Here is a 20,338-nt window from a genome sequence, read left to right on the forward strand (position 1 = left end):
TCCGTGTGTCCAGCTCAGAGCGGTGTCCCGACCCACAGCAAGGAAACAAGATGTCGTCCCCACAGGTCCCGGAGGACGGGCAGGGCAGTGGCGACAGCGGCGATCCCTCCGGGGACCTCCGTAGCGTCCTGGTCACCAGCGTGCTCAGCCTTGAGCCGCTAGACGAGGATCTCTTCAGGTAGCTAGCCGCACCTGGTTCGCATCCCTCCTTTAGTACCGAGTTGCCTGATCTTGACTGTCGCCGCCGCATGGCCCCCAGCTCTGGGAATAGAACGGGCTTTGTGCGAGGTGCGAGATATGCTGCATTTAAGAGAGAACTTGTCCCTGACAGCTGTTCCTCTCTGACACCTAGGAGGTCTGGGCACATAAAGTGGGGACCTGAGATACCCTGTTCGTCCGCCTGCCCTGAACCTCCACTGGAGGAGCCAGCCCAGAGAGGGCAGAGATTTGCCCAAGGGCACACAGCTGATCAGGCTTAAAACCTATACACAGCTCCCTGCACACTTGCTATTCTTTTCCTCTCACATACCCCATCCCCAGCACCATTTGCTGGGGTCTGGTAGCTCATTACTCATTCTGAGGCCTGAGTCTGCTTCCTTCCCAGCATCACTGAAGTGACTGCAGCAGGGTTTTTGAACAGCTTTGACCTCCAAAGCTCCCTCTGGCTTTAATGGAAGCTCTCTTTGGTCTCCCTTCCTTCCCACTTAAGGAATTATAATTCACCAGTGGGGGCCCGGATGTTGTGGACAATGATAAACTCAGGCTGGGTAGGGGAGGCTTTAGCCTCCACAGTCCATGGGCTCCTCCTGCACTGAGCAAATCTTCTCACATCTGGGGCCCAACCAAGCCTTTTCACTTCTGGGGCCGAATCACAGTATCCTTGTCTGTATAAAATTTTACAGCCCGAGAGAGAGAAGCTTGCTGTCTGAGGGCCCTTCTAGTTCTGATACTAGTTATTGGAAGAAATAGGCTGTCCCAGTTGGGAGTGTAAGTGGCAGACCTTAATACTGCTCAGCTCTTGGGGTTCATTTTGGTCCATTCAAGGCCTTGAGAGGCTTCTGCCTTACCTTGGTTTGTGTAGAGAAAGAAACACTGGATGCGAGACCAAAACTCCCAAGTAGTGCCCAGGCTTGGCAATGTTTAAACACTTTGAATATGAACTTGCCCATGTCACTTTCAACCTCTGGTCCCTTTTCTCTATAGCTAGAGTCCACAGGAGGATTTGGATGGTCATAAAGGCTGTGAAATTTTATACAGTGAGGTGAGGATATTTACCTGGGGAAAGAGTCCACAGCTTTCAGCAAATTCTCTAAAGGATCCCAAATCCCAGTAATGATAAGAGGTCCTGTGCTAGAGGCTCATTGGAGGCACACAGAATTTGGAGCAGCCCTCAAGTCTTTCCCACTTTCCTCCTCTCCCCACAGAGGAAGGCATTACTGGGTACCCACCACCCAGCGGCTCTTTGGGGGTCAGATCGTGGGCCAGGCCCTGGTGGCTGCCGCCAAGTCTGTGAGTGAAGACATCCACGTGCACTCCCTGCACTGCTACTTTGTCCGGGCAGGTAAACCCCAGCACCCTGGTCTTGCGTCCAGCTCAGCCCTGGTGGACCAGGAGACACTTCTTTCTGGCTTTGGGGGCTGACTGAAGAGAAGGGGTAAGAGATGGGGAAAATTAGAGAAGGGAAAGGCTGAGGGGGAAGAGAAACAACCCCCTGCCTAGGGAGGAACAAGGTCTGGGGCCAGCAAAGGACCTTGGACCTCACATTCACTGAGGCTCACTGGGGACTTGTTTTTTTGGTTCCTGATGACACAAGACTTTGTTGCTTAACTGCTCCCAGTGGGCCTTTTGTTTTTCCTTCTTTACACACTTTCTGGTGCCAAGACTTGCTAGAACCTCTGGAATGTTTTAACCTCTGCTAGGGCCTTGGGGGCATGTGCATAGTTGGAGAAGGGTGGAGAAGAGGGAGCCTCAGTCAGAACAAGGAGAGATCTAGGGCCATTTCAGTTTTGCAATAATTTGCTATGGGACCTTTAGTGAGATTACCTCCCTTCCCTGGGGCTTGGGTTTTTTCATCTGTGAAAGGGGGGAGGGGTGAGAACAGAGGTACTTTAGTGGCATGTCCTCTATAGGTGCTTACACTTCTGGGGTCCATGAGGGAGAGTAATTCAAAATCCATGCTCTCTAAAAAACACTAAACAACAAAAATCTTGCTTGGGGGGCTGGGGTTGTGGCTCAGCAGTGGAGTGCCCGCCTGGCACAGGCGAGGCGCTGGGTTCGATCCTCAGCACCACATAGAAATGAATAAATAAAATAAAGGTGTTGTGTCCAACTACAAATAAAAATATATTTTATTTTTATTTTTACCTACCGATCCTCCTGTATGTATGTATGTATGTATGTGTATATATGTGTGTGTGTGTGTGTGTGTGTGTGTGTGTGTATATATATATATATATATATATATATATATATATATATATATATATATATATATATATATATATAAAATCTTGCTTTTCCTCTTTTTCCTTCCCCCTTAGGGCAGATGCCCCAGTTTTAAGTGCCATTATCTTTAGCATAGACCCACCAGCTGAGAAAGTTTTGTCAATTTTACAATATGTGCTGAGTGTGGTGGCACATAGGCCTGCCTGTAATCCCAGCCACTCAGGAGGCTGAGTCAGGAGGATTGTGAGTTTGAGGTAGCCTCAGCAATTTAGTGAGACTGTCTCAAACTTAAATAAAAAAGGAGGGGCAGAGATGTAGTTTAGTGGTAGAGTGTCCCTGGGTTCAATTCCTAGTACATAATAAATAAATGTTATTATAATTAATACACTTTTATCAGGTTCCTTGTTTTCTCATCCTTTTCTTGCTTTTCCCTCCCAGGTAGTCATTGCTATAAAGCATTTGAATTTTTTCCAGTAGGCCCAGCCTAGTCCTTACCCTTGTGTTAGCTGAGAGTAAAAGTGTATTTTATTACTTCAATTTGGTTGTAAGCTCCAGAAGTGCTAGCCTTTTAACATTGTAATCCTTCTGGTTTAGAGAAATACCTGACTGTTTTGTTTTGTGGAGTAGGGGCATTACTTGAACTCTCTGAATCTTCATCCTGTGTTGAATTCTGAATCTTTGCAGGTAAATACCTGCAAGGCCTGCATATGCAGGGCCTGGCATATTGCCAGTTTATAAATAATAACTATCATCTTGATAGTGAACTTATGGGAGCAATTAAAATATGCATGATAGAGAGCACAGCCATGTACACTATCTTCTTCAGTCCTCTTAAGCAGTGTCTTTATTTCTTCCCTTTGTACTGGGGATTGATCCCAGGAGTGCTTTACCACTGAGCTACATCCCCAGTTCTTTTTTTTTTTCCTTTTTCTCTTTCCACATTTTACCAGATCTTTATTTTTTCATTTTGAGAGAGGGTCTCACTAAGTTGCTGAGATTGGCCTTGAACTTGTGATCCTCTTGCCTCAAGCCTTTTATTTTAATTCTAGAATCAGGCAATACTTCATTCCATGAAACTGAATAAGTGCTCCAATGAGCTGAGCAGAGTAGGTTGGTTTTATAGACATAGAAAGGCTGAAGAAAAGAGACACAAAGAACAAAAAGCACATTGGCCACTTCAAAGCTACTTTCCTTGGGGCTGGAGGCGTAGCTCTGTGGTAGAGCACTTGCCTAAGGCCCTAGGTTCATCCCCAGCAAAGGAAAAAGAAAAAAATTACTTTCCTTGTAAGGTAGGGACAGGGAAATATTTTAAAATAACTTATTTTAAAATGATGTGGGGTTTTTTCTTGTTTTTTAATACTGGGGATTGAACTCAGGGGTGCTTTACCACTGAGCTACACCCTCAGCCCTTCTTATTTTTTATTTTGAGACAGGGTTTTCTCAGTTGCTTAAGACCTTGCGAAGTTGCTGAGGCTGGCTTTGAATCTACCGATCCTCCTGTTTCAGCCTGCCCAGCCGCTGGGGATTCCAGGCCTACATGGTATCCAGCTCCTTTTAGTTTTTATTTTGAAACAGGATCTCACTGTATTGCTAAAAGCCTCACTAAGTTGCTGAAGTTGGCCTCGAACTTTTGATCTTCCTGCCTCAGTTTCCCTAATATGTGGGATGATGGACCTGTATCACCACACCTGGCAGGAAAATCACTTATTGGTTAACCTCAGATTACCTTTTCTCTGTCACCAGATTAAGGGAACTTCATTATGCCAATTGAAGCTGACTTCTTTGGGAAATCTGGCTTTCTCTCACTCTGGTTTCTTTGAAGCTTAATTTTGGTTTTGGTGACTTGGAACTTCAGCAACAATGATTTCATTTAGAATTTTTTTTCCTTTTTTTGTTGTTATTTTTTAAAAATATGTATGTTCTCCATTTAGAATTTTAGTCTGATCTGTTAGGGCCGAGTATGGGAGCCTAGTCCAAAACAATGCCTTCTGTAGTGTTTGTTTAAAAATAAACATGAAGCTGGGCATGGTAGTATATGCCTGTAATTCCAGCATCTGTGTAGGCTGAGGCAGGAGGATTGCAAGTTTGAGGCCAGTCCGGGCAATTTAGTTGGACCTTGTCTCAATGTAAGGACTGTAGGTATGTAGTGCAGATAGAGCACCCCTGGGTTCAATTACCAGTACTGCCAGTACCAAAACCAAAACCAAGACAAACAACAAAACCAGATTAAGGGCTAAGGCATATTGTTGCAGTTTTACATAACATTTACCCACCCACCCACCCTCCCTCCCTCCCTCCCTCCCTTCCTTCCTTCCTTCCTTTCTTCCTTCCTTCCTTCCTTCCTTGTATTGTGCTGGGCATTGAACCCAGGGCCTTGTGCATGTGAGGCAAGCACTCTACTAACTAAGCTATATCCCCAGCCCCCATAACATTTACTTTTGAGTTTCCTGGCTGCAAGACAAAAAGGGAAGCTTTCTTATCAGTTTAGATTGCGATCCTCTACTGGGTACATCAAATATTATAACCAATAATGTTTCAATGATATTTTTAAATAAAGAATGGGGGCTGGGGTTTCTTGGTCATTTATTACATCAATTCTTTTTCTAAAAGCCCAAGAAAGAATGTTAATCAGTTGGGTTTTGTTTTATTTAGTTTTTCTCTACAGAGGTAAAATAATGTACAGTGGTCATTTGACTCAGTATAAAGTTAGAGCTTGGAGAATTCAGAGCAGGGGACAGCAAATATTCTAAAAAGAGCCAGGTAGTAGTAAATATTTTGAGTTCTGTGGGTGAAAGCAACTAGAGACAATAGGTAAACCAATGAATATTACTGTATTTCAAAAATTTTTGTTTTAAAGCATTTGTTTCCTTTTGTATTCAATGGGGATAAGACCCACTTTACATAGTCATTGTGAGACCAACACAAAAACAGCCTCTTATCTAACACTGCCTCTGCCAAGCATATAGCACTTAATCCATAACCATTACCTTCCTTCCTTCACTATGCTCCAGGATCTGTCTGCCCTGGTCCAAAAGAATGTCCAAGAATAGGTCTGGAATGCACACTGAGAGGTCAGTCACAGTGCTGAAAGTTCTGTGATCCTCATAGGGGAACTGCATTTAAGCTGTACCCCAAGGTACAATGGTAGGCAGAGGGGACTTCCTCCCCAGTCCCTGAAGTCAGATCCAGTGGATCCACATCTAGCATCTGACTCTTGGAAAGCATTCCTCAAAGGTCTTTGATCTTGAGGAGCTACTATTCTGAAAAAAGTGCCCTTGGGGCAATGCCTATAGCAGTCAGCTAACAAGTCAGAGACTTAGTGATACTTGTTGCTGTTGAGTGAGCCCCAATGCCTGGTTGGTTTGGCATCAGATTGGGGTGCAGGAGCCAACACTGCTCTAGATCTGTCTCTTTCATCTGAAAGTTGAAAATCTCCCCAAGATGTCTTATGGCCCACAAATCAGCATTCCCCAGGGTGGCACCTTCTCCCTAAAATTTCTCCCTAGAGGCTGATGATCCTTAATCCAGTGCCTTCCACTCTGCATTGGAGCACAGACATCAGGAAAAGGACCAAGTGATTTCCATTTATATGAGGGACCAAATGACTGACAACAAATCTTTCCTGAGAGAGACTGAATATACAAACGATGGCCAGACCTTATGTAAAAATAGAACTCTGACCCACAATAAGCAGCAACCAGCACAAGAAGTCAGCCTACTGCTGGGCATGGTGGCTCACACCTGCAATACCAACCACTCAGGAGGCTGAGATAGGAGAATCGCAAGTTTTGGGGGCTGGCCTCAGAAACTTAACAAGGCCTAAGCAATTTAATGAGACCTTGTCTTAAAAAAAGAAAAAGGGCTAGGGATGTGGTTCAGTGGTAAAGCACCTCTGGGTTCAATCCCCAGAAAACAAAAAAGAAGAGCCAACCCACTGTCTGCAAGTCAGACCTATAGGAAGTCAGATCATATCTCTAGTGATCAGTCTAGAAAGCCAAAGAATAATAATAACAATCAGCAAGCACCAAGTAGCCAGGACTTGATAAATAAGTGACAGCTTCTCTAATTTTTATCCATTTCCCAACTTGGGACCACTTGGAGAAAGCCAAATATGTACCCCTAACTAATTACATGAAATGTCCCATGTCTAATTCACCCACCTACAGCTTCCCCACACCAGCAGCCTCCAGCAGGGCACACCTGACATCTTTCCTTTTTTTTTTTTTTTTTTAAACTTTAGAGCTTCCCTACTCCTCTGCCTGCCTTTGAGATTCCGCTGAAAGCAAGTAATGGTGGCTGACTTACTACTCCATCAAGCTCTGAATAAATAGCCTTTGCTTGTTCTCAAAAAGAAAAAGCTGGGTTTGGTGGCACATACTGGTAATCACAGCCACTTGGGAGTGTGAGGAAAGATGATTACAAACTCACCTGGGCAACTTAGCGAGACACTGTCTTAAAATAAAAATGGGGGGCTGGGGTTGTGGCTCAGTGGTAGTATACTTGCCTCGCATGGGTGAGGTACTGGGTTCGATCCTCAGCACCACATAAAAGTAAATAAATAAAGATATTGTGTCCATCTACAACTAAAAAAATTTTTTTTAAATGGGGAGCTGAGCTGGGCATGGTGGCGCACACCTGTAATCCCAGCAGCCTGGGAGTCTGAGGCAGGAAGATCGTGAGTTCAAAGCCAGCCTTAGCAACTTAGCAAGGCCCTAAGCAACTTGGAGAGACCTTATCTCTAAATAAAATATAAAAAAGAACTAAGGATGTGGCTCAGTGGTTAAGTGCCCCTGGGTTCAATCTCTGGTACCAATAAATAAATAAAATGGGGAACTGGGAACGGGAGGGAGGAGCTCATGGGTATAGCTTAGTGATAGAGCGCTTGCCAGCATGTGCTAGACCCTGGGTGGGTCCCCAGCAACACACACATACACACACACACACACACACACACACACACAAAGACATCAGAAATAAGCAACAGGCCAGGTTTCTTGACCTGAGATCTAGAAGAATAGGTTAAGACTCATGACAAGATTCTAGACAAAGATGTGACAAAACAAAAGCTGGGAGTATTTAATTAACATACACATTTGTTAAAGCATTTACCATGTGCCAGATAGTGTTCTAAATGCTTTCCAACTATGAACTCAACTTAATTCTTATTAAAATCTGAGGTATGAGCACTATGATGATCCCCATTTTACAAATGATTATATTGCTCAGAGAAGTTAAATGCCTTTTCCAGGGTCACAGAGCTGGTGAGTTGTAAAGCCAAGATCTGAACGCAGGAAATCCAGCAATGTCCCTGTGTTCTGAGCTATTGATAGGGAAGAGCTCCCCCTGCACCGGGAGCAGCCTGGTGACAGGGCCTGGCATTCTCAAAATCCCCAATACCTGGGTCAGTAGTTCCAAGCAGAATGGAATGGAGGACAAACAGAACAGAGGTGACAGTGACAAGACTTATGGGGCTTACTCAGGGGCTTACTGTGTCCCTTATGCCCACTGTAGGAGACCCAAAGGTGCCTGTGCTGTACCAGGTGGAGCGGACACGAACAGGGTCGAGCTTCTCGGTGCGCTCCGTGAAGGCCGTGCAGCATGGCAAGCCCATCTTCATCTTCCAGGCCTCCTTCCAGCAGACCCAGCCCAGCCCTGTGCAGCACCAGTTCTCCATGCCTGCTGTGCCGCCACCAGAAGAGCTGCTTGACCACCAGGCCCTCATTGACCAGTATTTAAGGTGAGAGACCTGGAGTCTCTACAGTGTTTTCAAACTGGTTACCACCTGGTAGTGGGTCATAAAGCCCTTTGGTGAGTCTGTTTTTGGGGGGTGGATATGGGGATTGAACTCAGGGGCACTCGACCACTAAGCCACATCCCCAGCCCTATTTTGTATTTTATTAGAGACAGGGTCTCACTAAGTTGCTTAGTACCTCGCTAAATTGCTGAGGATGGCTTTGAACTTGTGATCCTCCTGCCTCTGTCTCCCAAGCCACTAAGATTACAGGCGTGTGCCACCGCGCCCAGCCTTTCATGAGTCTTGACTATGCATTTAAACATAAAAACCAGAGAGGAATTTGTGGGTGTAGCTCAGTTGCTAGAGTGCATGCTTAGCATGCAGCAAGGCCCAGATTAAATTCCCAGTGCCAAAGCAAACTTCCTTGCCTTCCTCCCTTTCTCTCTCTCTCTCTCTCCCTCTCCCTGTGTGTATAGATAGATAGATAGATAGATAGATAGATAGATAGATATAGATATACATACGTATAGTATATACATACACATACATATATGTAATTATTATTATTTTAATAAACTAGAGCCAGGCATGATGACTCACACCTGCAATCCCAGCAACTCAGGTGGCTGAGACAAGAGAATCACAAGTTCAAGTCCAGCCTCAGCAACTTGTGAGACGCTGTCTCAAAATAAAAAATTAAAGGGACTGGGGATGTAATTCAATGGTAAAGCCTAATGGATTCAATCTCTAGCACCAAAACAAACAAACAAAAAACCTAGAAGATACTACAGTGTCTTGTATGTCATGAGGTGAAGAATCCTTTTGTGAAACTTTTTCCATTGTGTGTTTCTGGTTTGTATGAGCAGATGAGCATGCGTGTGTGTGCTGGGTTATGACATAAGACACAGAGCCTGTTCTCAGAGAGTGCAGGCACTGTTGCAACTTTCCTGGTTGTTAAAACACTGAACTACTTTACCACCTGGTAAATAGCCACCTCCCCAGTCTCCTGAGTGGTCCCTCTTCCCCTTCAGGTGCTTGATTCAGCAGCTTTGGAGTTCATGCCTGGTAAGGATGAGTGTCCTCTAGGACCCTGGTGCAGAGCTATGGTTCACTCATTGGTCACTACCTTTGCCTTAGTGCATGTTAAATATTTTGACTATATTTCTTATTTGGAGTGAAGCCAGTAAAGTTTGAAAAATGCTGTTGCACGGGAAAGAGCACTGGGTCCAGACATAGGACACACGCATTCTGGCCAGGCTGTGCCTGCTGGTGATCACCAACTGTGGGACTTTGTGGAACTATCGAGCCTCTCAAGGCCTAAAAAACGAGAATGGTTGTTTATGCACTACCTGCTTCCCAGGTAGCAGGGAAAGAACTTCTCTATTTTGTAACCTGGTGTGTGGGATGATTGAGGTCTGGGAGCCCAATGGTCAGAATTAAAATCTAGACTCTGTCCCTAGTAGCTGTGACTTTGGGCAAGTTGTTTGCTTACTCTGAGCCTGTAACCTGAGTTATAAAGTGGTGCTAATCATAATTCCTACCTCATGAGACTGTTATGAGGATGAAATGAGGTAAGAGATCTAAGGCATGTGGTGAGTTATAAATTGTGTTTATACCACTCTTATTAGGAATAAGCCAGAGGCCTGGTGTGTGGTTGGAACTCAACAAATGTTTGCTGAAATGTTGTTAAAGGACCCTGAATTTAGAGTTGTGCTTTTCAGTAAGGTAGCCACTAGCCACGTGTGGCTATAGTAAACCAACTAAAATAGAAGTGACAAGTCTGTTCCTCAATTACATTAGCCACATTCAAGCACTCATAATCAATGTAGCAAGTGGCTGTCAGAGTGGACGGCACAGATAAACATTCCCTCCTCACTGAAAGTTTAGCTGGAGAGCGCCCCAGAGGATGGGGTGAACATGGCGGTGCCTACAAAGAGCACTGAAGGTCGTTGTTTCTGTGCTGAAGGGTGTCCCTAGAGATGGGCACCTCCTCCAAGGGATATGAGGCTTCCTGCTGTTCAGGGTTAGGTAACTGGGTCCAAGTCAGGCAGCTCATTTCTTAAATGTTTAGAGTAAGTCTAAGTGTACGAGCCATGGAAGCAGCCTGCTTGAGCTCATATCCTGCCTTTGCCACTCTCTGAGTGAGTTATGTGGATTCTCTGTGCTTATGTCATTTATCAGATGAGAGTGACTATGGTTCTGTCTCAGGAGGAATGAGTTGTATGTGCCCTGCTTGGAATTCTGTCTTGAAGGGTATGGCCTTGCTACAGTGAGACCTGGTTTTATATACATCATCGGTTTTTTTCAGTGTTCCCTATGATAGGTTACTATCAATTATTCACATTTTGCAGATAAGAAGATAGCCACAGAGATTACTAACTGGCAGAGATTACACATGGCTCTTAAGTGGCAGGGAAGGGTTCCAGACTCTAATATCTTGCCTACCACCTGGGAAAGAGAGGCGTGGGGATAAGTTAGGAGTCTCTGTTGGAAGCATGATGGCCATCAGAAGGGGCAGCATGGAAGGAGATCCCCGTCTCCTTGGGTCTTCCTGTCCCTCTCCTTTACTTTCAGGGACCCTAACCTCAAAGAGAAGTACCGAGTGGGGCTGAACCGAATTGCTGCCCAGGAGGTACCCATTGAGATCAAGCTGGTAAATCCACCCACCCTGAGCCAGCTGCAGAGAATGGAGCCCAAACAGATGTTCTGGGTGCGAGCCCGGGGCTATATTGGTAAGAGGACCCATGGATTGGAGGAAAGTACTCTCCAGGGGTCTAGGCCTGCCATTTATTTGTCCTGTGTGGCTTTGGGTATGTTACTTCCCATCTCTGGGCTGGTTTCCTTATCTGCATGATGGGGAGAATGGGTTTGTCACTGGAATTTCATTGTAGGACCTTTCTGGAGAAGTAAGACGACTTGTTGAGGTTCTTATAGATCTGTTAACCATAAGGTACCTTTGTGCACACTGGAAGATGTCCCTTCCAGGACTCAAAGCGGGAGACATGGGAAGACTGGATTTTAGTCCTTGCTTGCTCCCACCCTCCTCCATCTCCACCTCCTTTGTCCTTACACACACACACCATGGGCCAGGTGTAGTGACCAGCCTACACATCTGTGCCTGGAAGTCCCTTTTTCTCCCACCTTCCTGCAGGTCCTGAGCTGAAAAGCCCAGGATCCCAGGGCTGATGGGGCTGGAACCTGTTGCAGGGGAGGGCGACATCAAGATGCACTGCTGCGTGGCCGCTTATATCTCAGATTATGCTTTCCTGGGCACGGCACTGCTGCCCCACCAGTGGAAACATAAAGTGCACTTCATGGTCTCTCTAGACCACTCTATGTGGTTCCATGCCCCCTTCCGAGCCGACCACTGGATGCTGTATGAGTGCGAGAGCCCCTGGGCCGGTGAGTGTGGGGCCACGTGGGACAAGGGCACCAGCTTTGGGGTGGTAGGGCTCCTGCTTTCTTGGGTGATGCTCTCTCCTCCCCAATTCCAGGGGAACACTGCACGGGTCACTTCCTCTCCTGCCCCTCCAGGCTTTGGCTATTCATCTTCAAAATGGCAGATTAAGCAAGTGTCAGCTCACACTTTCTATAACATGTTGGGGCTAGGATTCACTTTGTCCCAGAGACTCAGTTCTAGTCCCCAGATCACTTCAGATTCTTTGTATGAACTGGGATAAATCCTGTCTCTCCTGTGAGCCTCAGTTTCCCCATCTAAACAGATTATTCCACATGTGAGATCAGTGGTGACCCATCAGATTGCTGCTTGAGGGGGAGCTTTTTAAAAATAGACTCTAATTCTACCAAGATTCTGACCCAGCAGGTCTTAGATAAGGTCCAGGAAACTGAATTTTTGGTACTGGGAATTGAACTCAGGGGCACTCAACCACTGAGCCACATCCCCAGCCTTACTGTATTTTATTTAGAGACAGGGTCTCACTGAGTTGGTTAGCATCTTGCTGTTGCTGAGGCTGGCTCTGAACTCACAATCCTCCTATCTTAGCCTCCCAAGCTGCTGGGATTACAGGCGTGCACCACTACACCTAGCCAGGAAAGTGAATTTTTAATAAGCCTCCTAAGTGATTCTCCTGATTGGTGGTTGGGGGTCAGGGTACTTAGGGTCTCTAAGGGCCTCACTACTTGGACATTCCTTGTAGGGAAGGAGAAAACCCCTATGCAGTGTCTAGCTTTAGAACAGTGGCTTCCTTCCCAATGAAATTCATTTTGAATGAAGAAAAGCTCTGCTTTATAAACAGGGGCAAAGCTCAGGAACTCTTTACCTTCTGGGGAGGGGTTCTCTCAAGGACCAGCGGCATCTTAGTACATGATTAACCACCTCGAGGGCTGGGGATGTGGTTCAGTGGTAGAGCACTAGCCTGACATGCCCGAGACTATGGGTTCAATCCCCAGCACTGAAAAAAAAGAAAAAGAAAAAAAATGACCTTAATGTTAGGACACCTGCGTTCAGGATTGGCCTGCTCCTGGGGCCAAGTTCCCTAGCCTCTTTGGACTTGAGCATCATTGGCAGGAAAGTGGAACAAGTGGAGGCAATTTCATTTCTCTATTGTGAACTCTGCTGTGTTTGTAGGAAACCAGCAGTTCTGTTCATGAACATGAAACTAAGGCCCAAAACCAACAAGGTGAAAGACTCTGGGCAGGGAGAGGTGGAGACCAGAAGACTCCAGGTCATCTCCCCTAGGCATCTTCCCATTGGCGGTGGCAGTGCTGGTGGTTTCTCATGAATTACCGGTTTGGAAGACTTGGCATGGTTATTATAAAAGGAACCAGTGGGTTTCCTCGCACAGCAGCCAGGGCTGCCACATCTGCTTGGCCAAGCTATTGGAGACTTCTCAGAGCTCCTCCCCTGGTGATCTTTTTGCAGAAGAGCAGGGACATGTGAAAGGGTTTTTAGACGTCAGGTGGAGTTTCTCTTGTAGGAGAACCCCAGTGACTGCCCGTAATAGGCTCAGAAAGGGACCCTTGGAGCAGTCACAGCATTCAGTGTGCCCTCCTGTGGGGTAGCCTTGTTCTGCCCAAACCCTTTGCAAGAAGTGCGTTTGGCTGCGCTGGAGCAAAGAAGGCTGTTTTCACCCCTCTCCTCACCCACAGGTGGCTCTCGGGGGCTAGTCCACGGGCGGCTGTGGCGTCGGGATGGGGTCCTGGCTGTGTCCTGTGCCCAGGAAGGCGTCATCCGAGTAAAGCCCCGAGTCTCAGAGAGCAAGCTGTAGCCAGAGGTATCAGCTTGCCTGGGTCTTCAAGGATCTCCCTTCTACCACCATTCCTGAGGTGGGGCTATGTGGAGGGCTGGACCTTCTGCCCCTCACACTTAATAAAGAGACTGACACCATTGGAGTGGCTGGCCTTTAATTTCCCTGGGCCAAAACTACAGCCCTTCTTCTGGCTCTCAACTGCAAGACTTCAGCCAGGCTGCCTTGCTGGCTTGGAGGCCAAGGAAAAGGGCGCGTTCAGCCTGACTTGGCTGCGAATAAGCTGGAGGGGCTGTGTCAGCCTTCCTCCATGTACCATTCCCTGGGTACCAACCCCCAGCCAAAGCTTGTCCTGAGCCCATCTCAACAACAACATTTCTTCCGTCCACTGCAAATTCTCTGTGGAACTTCTGAGGGCTCTCAGTACGCAGCCTTCTAGCTGCTTTCCATGTTCTCCTCTTCAGTCCCCTGGCCCCCCAAATCCTGGGGCAGCCCTTCTCCCCACAGTGGCTTTAAGACTAGCCAAGGGTTATCCCAGCACCTCCTTGATGAGCAATTCTTTGAGACTGGGGGGTGGCGTGGGGGTAAGGCCTGCTTCCTGCAGGGCCTGGAGCCGGGCCTCTGAGTGGCGTTTGTCCAGGCCCAGACGCCAGGAGAGCCGGACATGGGCCTCTAGGAAGGGTGCCAGGAAAGTATGGGGGCTCTTGTCTCCCAACAGCTGCAGGGCCTTCTCACAGCAGGCCCGGGCCTCCACAGGGTCCTCCAGCTCCTGGTGACACACAGCCAGCCCAGCCAGGGTCAGCAGAGGACGATCTGGGCCAGAGGGGGCATCCAGCTGGGTCTGCAGCTGCCAGGCATTGGCCCAGAGCGCCAGGGCCTCACGATAGAGGCCAGTACAGGTGAGGCTCTGTGCCCGCTGGAGCTCTGGCAGCACGAAGAAGTCCTGCAGGTCTGGGGCATGGCGTAGCTCAGGCACCGCCTGTAGGTGGCCCAAAAACTGTTCAAAGGCTCTGCTACGGCGGGCAATCGTCTCTGCGGTAAAATTCCGGCGCAGGCGCTTACGGGGGAAGGAGATGGCAGCCATTGGGCCCCGGAATTGCCGCTGCAGATTTCGGTGCAGCCGCTCAAAGTCTGAGTAGCGGCGAGAGATCTGGGCGGGCTGGCGATCTGGTGGCCCTGGACCCATCACGGCGAGGGTGTAGAGCTGCAGGAAGGGCAGGGGTCAGGGCAGGGGCAAACTGTCCACCAGCCTCTTCCCTCCCTACTCCCATCCCAGCTCTGATCCCCCACCTCTTCCCTTCCTCTGGGACTGGACCCAGGAGGGTGGGGCAGTGGCTTAGGAGGCCCACTGGCATCTTACCTGAGGCTTCTCTGAAATGACCCAGGCCCAAGGCAGCACAGGGAAAGAAAGAGAGATGAGCTTCAGTGCTTGGGGCTGCTACCCCTACTCCCACTTCAGGAAAGTCACCTCTTCCCATGGGACAGTTAGTTCTTCTGATGGCCCTCGGAAAACCAGGGATGAGCTGAAACCCAGATCAATCTCTTGGGGCTGAGCCAACTTAAGGACCAGCTTGGAGCAGTGTTCCACTATGCACAGAGCCCCCAACACACACAGGGCTGGAGAGGCTATTCCAAACCAGAGGGAGGACAGGTCCTCAGACTTCTCTAAGAGCAATGGACCAGGAGTTTACTGGATTAGGATTCAAGTGCTGACCCAAGGTCAGCCTCTCTCCTTCCCTCTGTGACCGCAGGCAAGGCAGTCTACCTCTGGGTCTACTTCAGTCTTTAATGAATGAACAAGTGCAAGTGTTGGTACATGAGGGGTTTTTTGGGGGGAGGGGGGGAGGGGTAACTGGGAATTGAACCCAGAGGTGCTTTACCACTGAACTACATCCCCAGCCCTTTAATTATTTATTTTTGGTGCTGGGGATTGAATCCAGGGGTGCTTTACTAATGAGCTACATCCTCAGCCCTTTTTATTTTTTGAGACAGGGTCTCACTAAGTTGCTTAGGGCCTTGCAAAATTGCTTAGGCTGGCCTCAAACTTGCAATCCTCCTGCCTCAGCCTCCTGAGCCACTGGGGTTTTAGGTGTATGCCACTGCACCTGGCAAGTACATGAGTTTTTAAAGATGGTATACCAGAGTATACTGCATCAGATATGGGAGGTGATTCCTCTCTTTAATTTTCTTTTTCATCTTTTTTATCTGAGAAAAGCATCTCCCTTTGTTGCCCAGGCTGGCCTCAAATTCCTGGGCTTAAGCAATCTTCTTGCCTCAGGCATTTGAGTAACTGGGACTACAGGTGTGTGGTACCACTCCTGACTTCCTTTTAAATCTCTGACTGTAAACTGAGAAGCTCTCAGTTTGGGTTTTATTTATTTATTTGTTTGTTTGTTTATTTATTTATTTTCTGGTACTGGGGATTGAATCCAGGTGCTCTACCACTGAGCTACCCACCCCCCAGCCCTTTTTATTTTTTGAGACAGGGCCTTGCTAAGTTATTAAGGGTCTTGCTAAATTGCTGAGTCTGGTATTGAACTTCTGATCCTCCTGCCTCAGCCTCACTCCCTGGGATTACTGTGCCAGGCTTCAGGTTGGTTTTTAAAAGGCAGTTCTCAGGTCAGGATCTTTTTTCAGGTGACAATATGGCCTTGAACTTGCAATATTCCTGCCTTAGCCTCCTGAGTCAACTGCATTACAGGCATGCACTATGACACCCAGCTGGCTTAAAATACTCATTATTTTATGTAATCCTTGTAATGTCCCACCAACACAGGGAATAATGATATAGTTCCATTAACTAAACACTTACCCTGGGCCTTGTACTATACCAAGCACTTTTCCATCTATGATTTCATTTAATCACAACAGCATTTCAAGGAAGGTGTGTCCTTATCTCTGTCAGCAAAGAAGCAGGCTCAAAGAGGAGGTAAAGGCCTCAAAGACTTGCCCCAAGTACCACAGCTGGCGAATGGCCTAGCTGGCATTCAAACCCAGGATAGGATTTGATAGGATTCTAAAACCTCTGCTTGTCACCCTCCCCACAGGTTATATGGAAACTCAGGGTGCCCATTGAACAGAGGAGGTGACTTGCTTCTCCATAGCCGGGATAAAATAGTTGCCATTCTACTTTTTTTTTTTTTTTGTCATTTTCTTCCCATCTGGGTACCCAGAGTCACCTCCATTCCTTCCTATTCTGAGCTGCTTGCTCCTTGATGACTGATCTTTGGTATTCCTTTCCTGTGTATGACCCCTTGCCCACTCCAGAGTTCTGGGACCTTTTCCACTTAAGATTGGACCATCAGGGGCAGCAGGGTAGCTCAGTGGTAGAGCACAGACTTGGCATGCAGAAGGACCTGGGGTCAGTCTCCAGTGTGCACACAGAAAGGCTGGATCATCAGAGTCAATCCCTGCTCAAATTGGAACAGCCACCCCATGGGTGTGGCCTTTGTTAGTAACAGCAACAGAGAGGAGTGGAGAGGCCCAAATGTGGGACAGGCTCTGGGCCCCCTTCCTGCTGAGTCAGAGATAGAGGAGGGTAGTGAAGACGGAGTGAGAAGCAGGGAGCTGCCACTGTCGGGAAGAGTCACCCACTGGGCTGCAGGCTCCACGGGGAGCAGAACCTGGCAGCCCTCATTCTGCATGTCGGTTTCTCCCTCCACAGCAAGGAAAACAGACCAAGGCCCTCTCTGCAGCTGTTCTTCACCCTAACCCCTACGGAACCCCCTATTCCACACAGGATTCCATGCAGAACAGTAGGATTATTCCACACAGGAATAGATTCACTTGAGTTATGAGGGGGCCACAGCAGGCCCCAGATGCCTGACATTTCCAATCCAAAGTTAAATAAGACTTGATTCAAAATGCTTGGGTCTGGAAGTGTTTCAGATTTTGGATTGTAGAATCTTTCTATACATAATGAGGTATCTTGGGGATGAAACTTAAATATAAGTTCAAAATTTATTTATACTGTGTGTGTGTGTGTGTGTGTGTGTTGCTGGGAATTGAACCTAGGGTATCCTGAGCATGCTAGGTAAGCGCTGTATCACTGAGATACACCCTCAGTCTGTTTTTTTTTTTTTTAATATCTTTATTTTTTTGTGGTGCTGAGGATCGAACCCAGAGCCTCACATGTGCTAGGCGAGCGCTCTACCAACAGAGCTATAACCCTAGCCCTCAGTCTGGTTTTATTCAGTATTTTAGTGTGTCTGTATTTTGACTGTCAGGTGTGGAATTTAAATTGTAGCATCATGTTGACACTCAAAAGTTTCAGATTCTGAAGTAATGTGGAACCTGAATAGCTGCCATCTTATTGAGCACCTCATAATGCCAGGCACAATGTTAAGGGCTCTTTTTGCATTGTCTCCTTTAACTCCTGCTCTAATCCTCAGCATTATCCTCATTGCTCAGATAATAAACCTGGGGGTTGACAAAATCACACAGCCCACCCAAGGTCAGACAGCTGGTAACGAAAAGTGAGATGTGAATCAAGGCTGACCTGGGTCCAAAGCACCTTTCCTTGACCACTAACCTGTGGCTCTCAAGTCTGTGTCTCACCACAGTTTGCAAAAACCTTGGGGAAAGGTGGAAGCACACATACCAGTTCTCAAAACTGGGACAGAAAGCAGGTCCTTAATCTACCACTTCACTCAGTCTCAGAGAAACTAAGTCATTTGCCTGAGGACTTGCTCAACTCACATAAAGTCACATCCCCTTTCTGGCCTCAGTTTTCCCATCTGTAAAATAGGGCAGCCACTTAGAACTACACAGCCAGAACTTCCATCAAGTTTGAATCTTCCCTAGTTTTTTTCCCCAGACTCACAGCCCAGGTGTTCCTGGAACCTCACTCACCACGTACTTGGAGGGCGGGTCCTTGACAACATTGGCGCTGGTCACCTCAAAGAGCAGCCGCTGGGGTACCAGGGTGTTCCGGGATTTCTTCCAGAAATCTTGTAGCTGCCGGGCCAGGAGTTGACTGCCTCGCTGCCCATCGGGTGGGGGGCACCGTTCTGCACAAGCACATGACCAGTCATATCAAAGGACCTCAGGTCAACATACACGGTATGCCATGACCTCACTCATCTAAGGTGAAGTAGGCGTTATTCCCCATTTTTAAAGAACTGAGGGTCAGAGAGGCACCTGGTACCAAACACCAAGCCCGGCTGACAACATCCCCAAAACATGGCTGGCACATCATCTCCATCTCTATCCCAGGTCCCGCGCACTTAATAGGCTTAAAACCCTGAGATGGAAGTGATGTCTCTCATTTGACATAAGGGAACTCTTGGATCTAAGGGGTGGTGACTCTCTCAAGGTCACCCGGCTAAGACATCGGAGGCGCTGCAGGCAGTGTCGGCGTGTCAGCTGGCTCAACTCAGCGCCCGGGATGCTCTCCACGGCCGGACGGAGGCCCAGCTACCCCAGCGTTCCCGACTCGCGCCTTCCACACTTGCCTGGCCCTTCTCCCGATGTTCTGTCCCCGGGAGACGGCGAGTCGGGGCCGGCCTCCTCGTCGTCCTCGTCCTCGTCGTCCTCGTCGTCCTCCGCGCTGGTAAAGCTGAGGGTGCCGCTGAGACGGGAGGACAGGCCCTCGGCGTCGTCGTCCTCCAGCTCGGAGGTCTCCGGGAACTGCTCGGCCTCAGGGCCCGCCGCCGCCTCCCCGGGGCCCTCGCTGGCCAGGGCGTGCCGCAGCCGGTGCAGGAGCCGCGAGGCCATGGCACCCGGGGGGGAGCGGGCGCCACCGGGTCCAGGGCGGGGTGGGAGGAGGACCCCCGCCCCGCGGGAGAGCAAGGGCGGGGCCCAGGCCGGAGGAGGAGGAGGGGCCTGCGGAGGCCCCGCCCCCGGCCGCTGCGGGCGCCGCCAGCCCCGGGGTCCCTCGCTCCCTCCCGGGGTCCGGGGGCCCTGGTCCCGCCTCTCTCTCCCCGTCACGCGCCCCTGCCTCCCGCGTTCGGGGTGAACTCCCGGGCGCCTCTCCGAGGGGTCCCGACGCGGCCCGCGGCTTAGCGAGGTTGACCTGCCGGGCGGCTCCGGCCGCGGCCGCTTCCTGCCGCCGCCCGCCTCGGCCCCGCCCGCTCCCCGGGCTCCCGGGAATCCGGTCGCCGTCCACGGGAGACCTGGGAGTCCTGGGCCGGCGGCGGAGCCCCGTCTCCCCGGGCCGGGCGCGCGCCTCCAGGAATCCCCGGAGAGCCCCAGGGCACCCCAGTTTTCCCCCGGGCTTCTCCAGCCGCCCCCGCCCTGGACTGGGGATGACCGAACCCCGGGGCTCTACCGCTGGCCTGCACCCCGGCCCTGTTTATTTACCTATTTTAAAACTTGGAGATGGGTCTCGCTAAATTGCCCAGGCTGACCTTGAGCTTGTGACCCTGCTGCCTTCGCCTCAGCCTCACGAGTAACTTGGATTACAGCGCAGGGCATCTGGCACTCATTAATTTTACAATGTGATTATGCGATTTAAGGGATCCCATTTCTCTGGTGAAAAAAATCAAAGTCTTCGGTTGGGCTCTAACGTCACTAAGCCATGACCTCATAGAGCCTAAAATTTCTTCCGTAGAACGGGAACAATAAGAAGCATTTTCTAGTTTTGGCTTATTGTTTGTTACTGTGTAGGCTCTGGAGATTGAGCCCAGGACCTTGTGCATAGCAGGCAAGCAGTCTACCACTGAGCCACACTCCCAGCTCCCGGATTTTACATCTTTTTAAAGAGCTTTAGTCTAGTGCCTCACGCAGGGCAATTACACAAGGATCATTGTTTCTGCAGTGTTCACAGACTTTCACAATCTCATTTGCGCCTCACACACACGAGAAATAGGCACGCTGGGAAACAGCCAGAGAGGCTGAGTTGCTTGTCTAAGATCACACAGCTTCCTGCAGGTTTCTGCACATTGTTCTTTTCCCAGGCATTGATCCTGGTAACCTCAGCAGCTTCTCTGGAGCTCTGTGGTTTATCTTTTAC

General features: G+C 48.8%; 2 protein-coding genes across 2 annotated transcripts; one reads left to right on the forward strand and one right to left on the reverse strand.

The window, feature by feature from the left end:
* The first annotated feature begins 50 nt into the window (after nucleotides 1–50).
* Acot8 (acyl-CoA thioesterase 8) lies at nucleotides 51–13,526 on the forward strand. Its single transcript, XM_027954337.2, has 6 exons — nucleotides 51–178; nucleotides 1,425–1,561; nucleotides 7,957–8,182; nucleotides 10,754–10,911; nucleotides 11,387–11,581; nucleotides 13,289–13,526. The coding sequence occupies exons 1-6, from the start codon at nucleotides 51–53 to the stop codon at nucleotides 13,405–13,407; spliced, it is 963 nt and encodes a 320-aa protein (XP_027810138.1). The 3' UTR covers nucleotides 13,408–13,526.
* On the reverse strand, nucleotides 13,527–19,175 carry Snx21 (sorting nexin family member 21). The gene is made up of 3 exons (XM_027954336.2): nucleotides 18,840–19,175; nucleotides 18,238–18,395; nucleotides 13,527–14,590 (listed from the first exon to the last, which is right to left on the reverse strand). The coding sequence occupies exons 1-3, from the start codon at nucleotides 19,099–19,101 to the stop codon at nucleotides 13,916–13,918; spliced, it is 1,095 nt and encodes a 364-aa protein (XP_027810137.2). The 5' UTR covers nucleotides 19,102–19,175; the 3' UTR covers nucleotides 13,527–13,915.
* Between the last annotated feature and the right edge of the window lie 1,163 nt (nucleotides 19,176–20,338).

Source organism: Marmota flaviventris, chromosome 2 (genome assembly GCF_047511675.1).
Source record: "Marmota flaviventris isolate mMarFla1 chromosome 2, mMarFla1.hap1, whole genome shotgun sequence".
Taxonomy (NCBI): Eukaryota; Metazoa; Chordata; class Mammalia; order Rodentia; family Sciuridae; genus Marmota; species Marmota flaviventris.

Bases quoted from the DNA above. Each gene is read 5' to 3' on its own strand.
- Snx21 (XM_027954336.2), bottom strand. From the start codon at position 19,101: ATGGCCTCGCGGCTCCTGCACCGGCTGCGGCACGCCCTGGCCAGCGAG. The intron at 18,396-18,839 runs GCAAGTGTGGAA...GTGCTTGTGCAG, and splicing joins AACATCGGGAGAAGGGCCAG to AACGGTGCCCCCCACCCGAT. The intron at 14,591-18,237 runs GTGAGTGAGGTT...CCCTTCCTGCAG, and splicing joins ACCCGCCCTCCAAGTACGTG to CTCTACACCCTCGCCGTGAT.
- Acot8 (XM_027954337.2), top strand. From the start codon at position 51: ATGTCGTCCCCACAGGTCCCGGAGGACGGGCAGGGCAGTGGCGACAGC. The intron at 8,183-10,753 runs GTGAGAGACCTG...CTTTACTTTCAG, and splicing joins CTCATTGACCAGTATTTAAG to GGACCCTAACCTCAAAGAGA. The intron at 10,912-11,386 runs GTAAGAGGACCC...AACCTGTTGCAG, and splicing joins GCGAGCCCGGGGCTATATTG to GGGAGGGCGACATCAAGATG.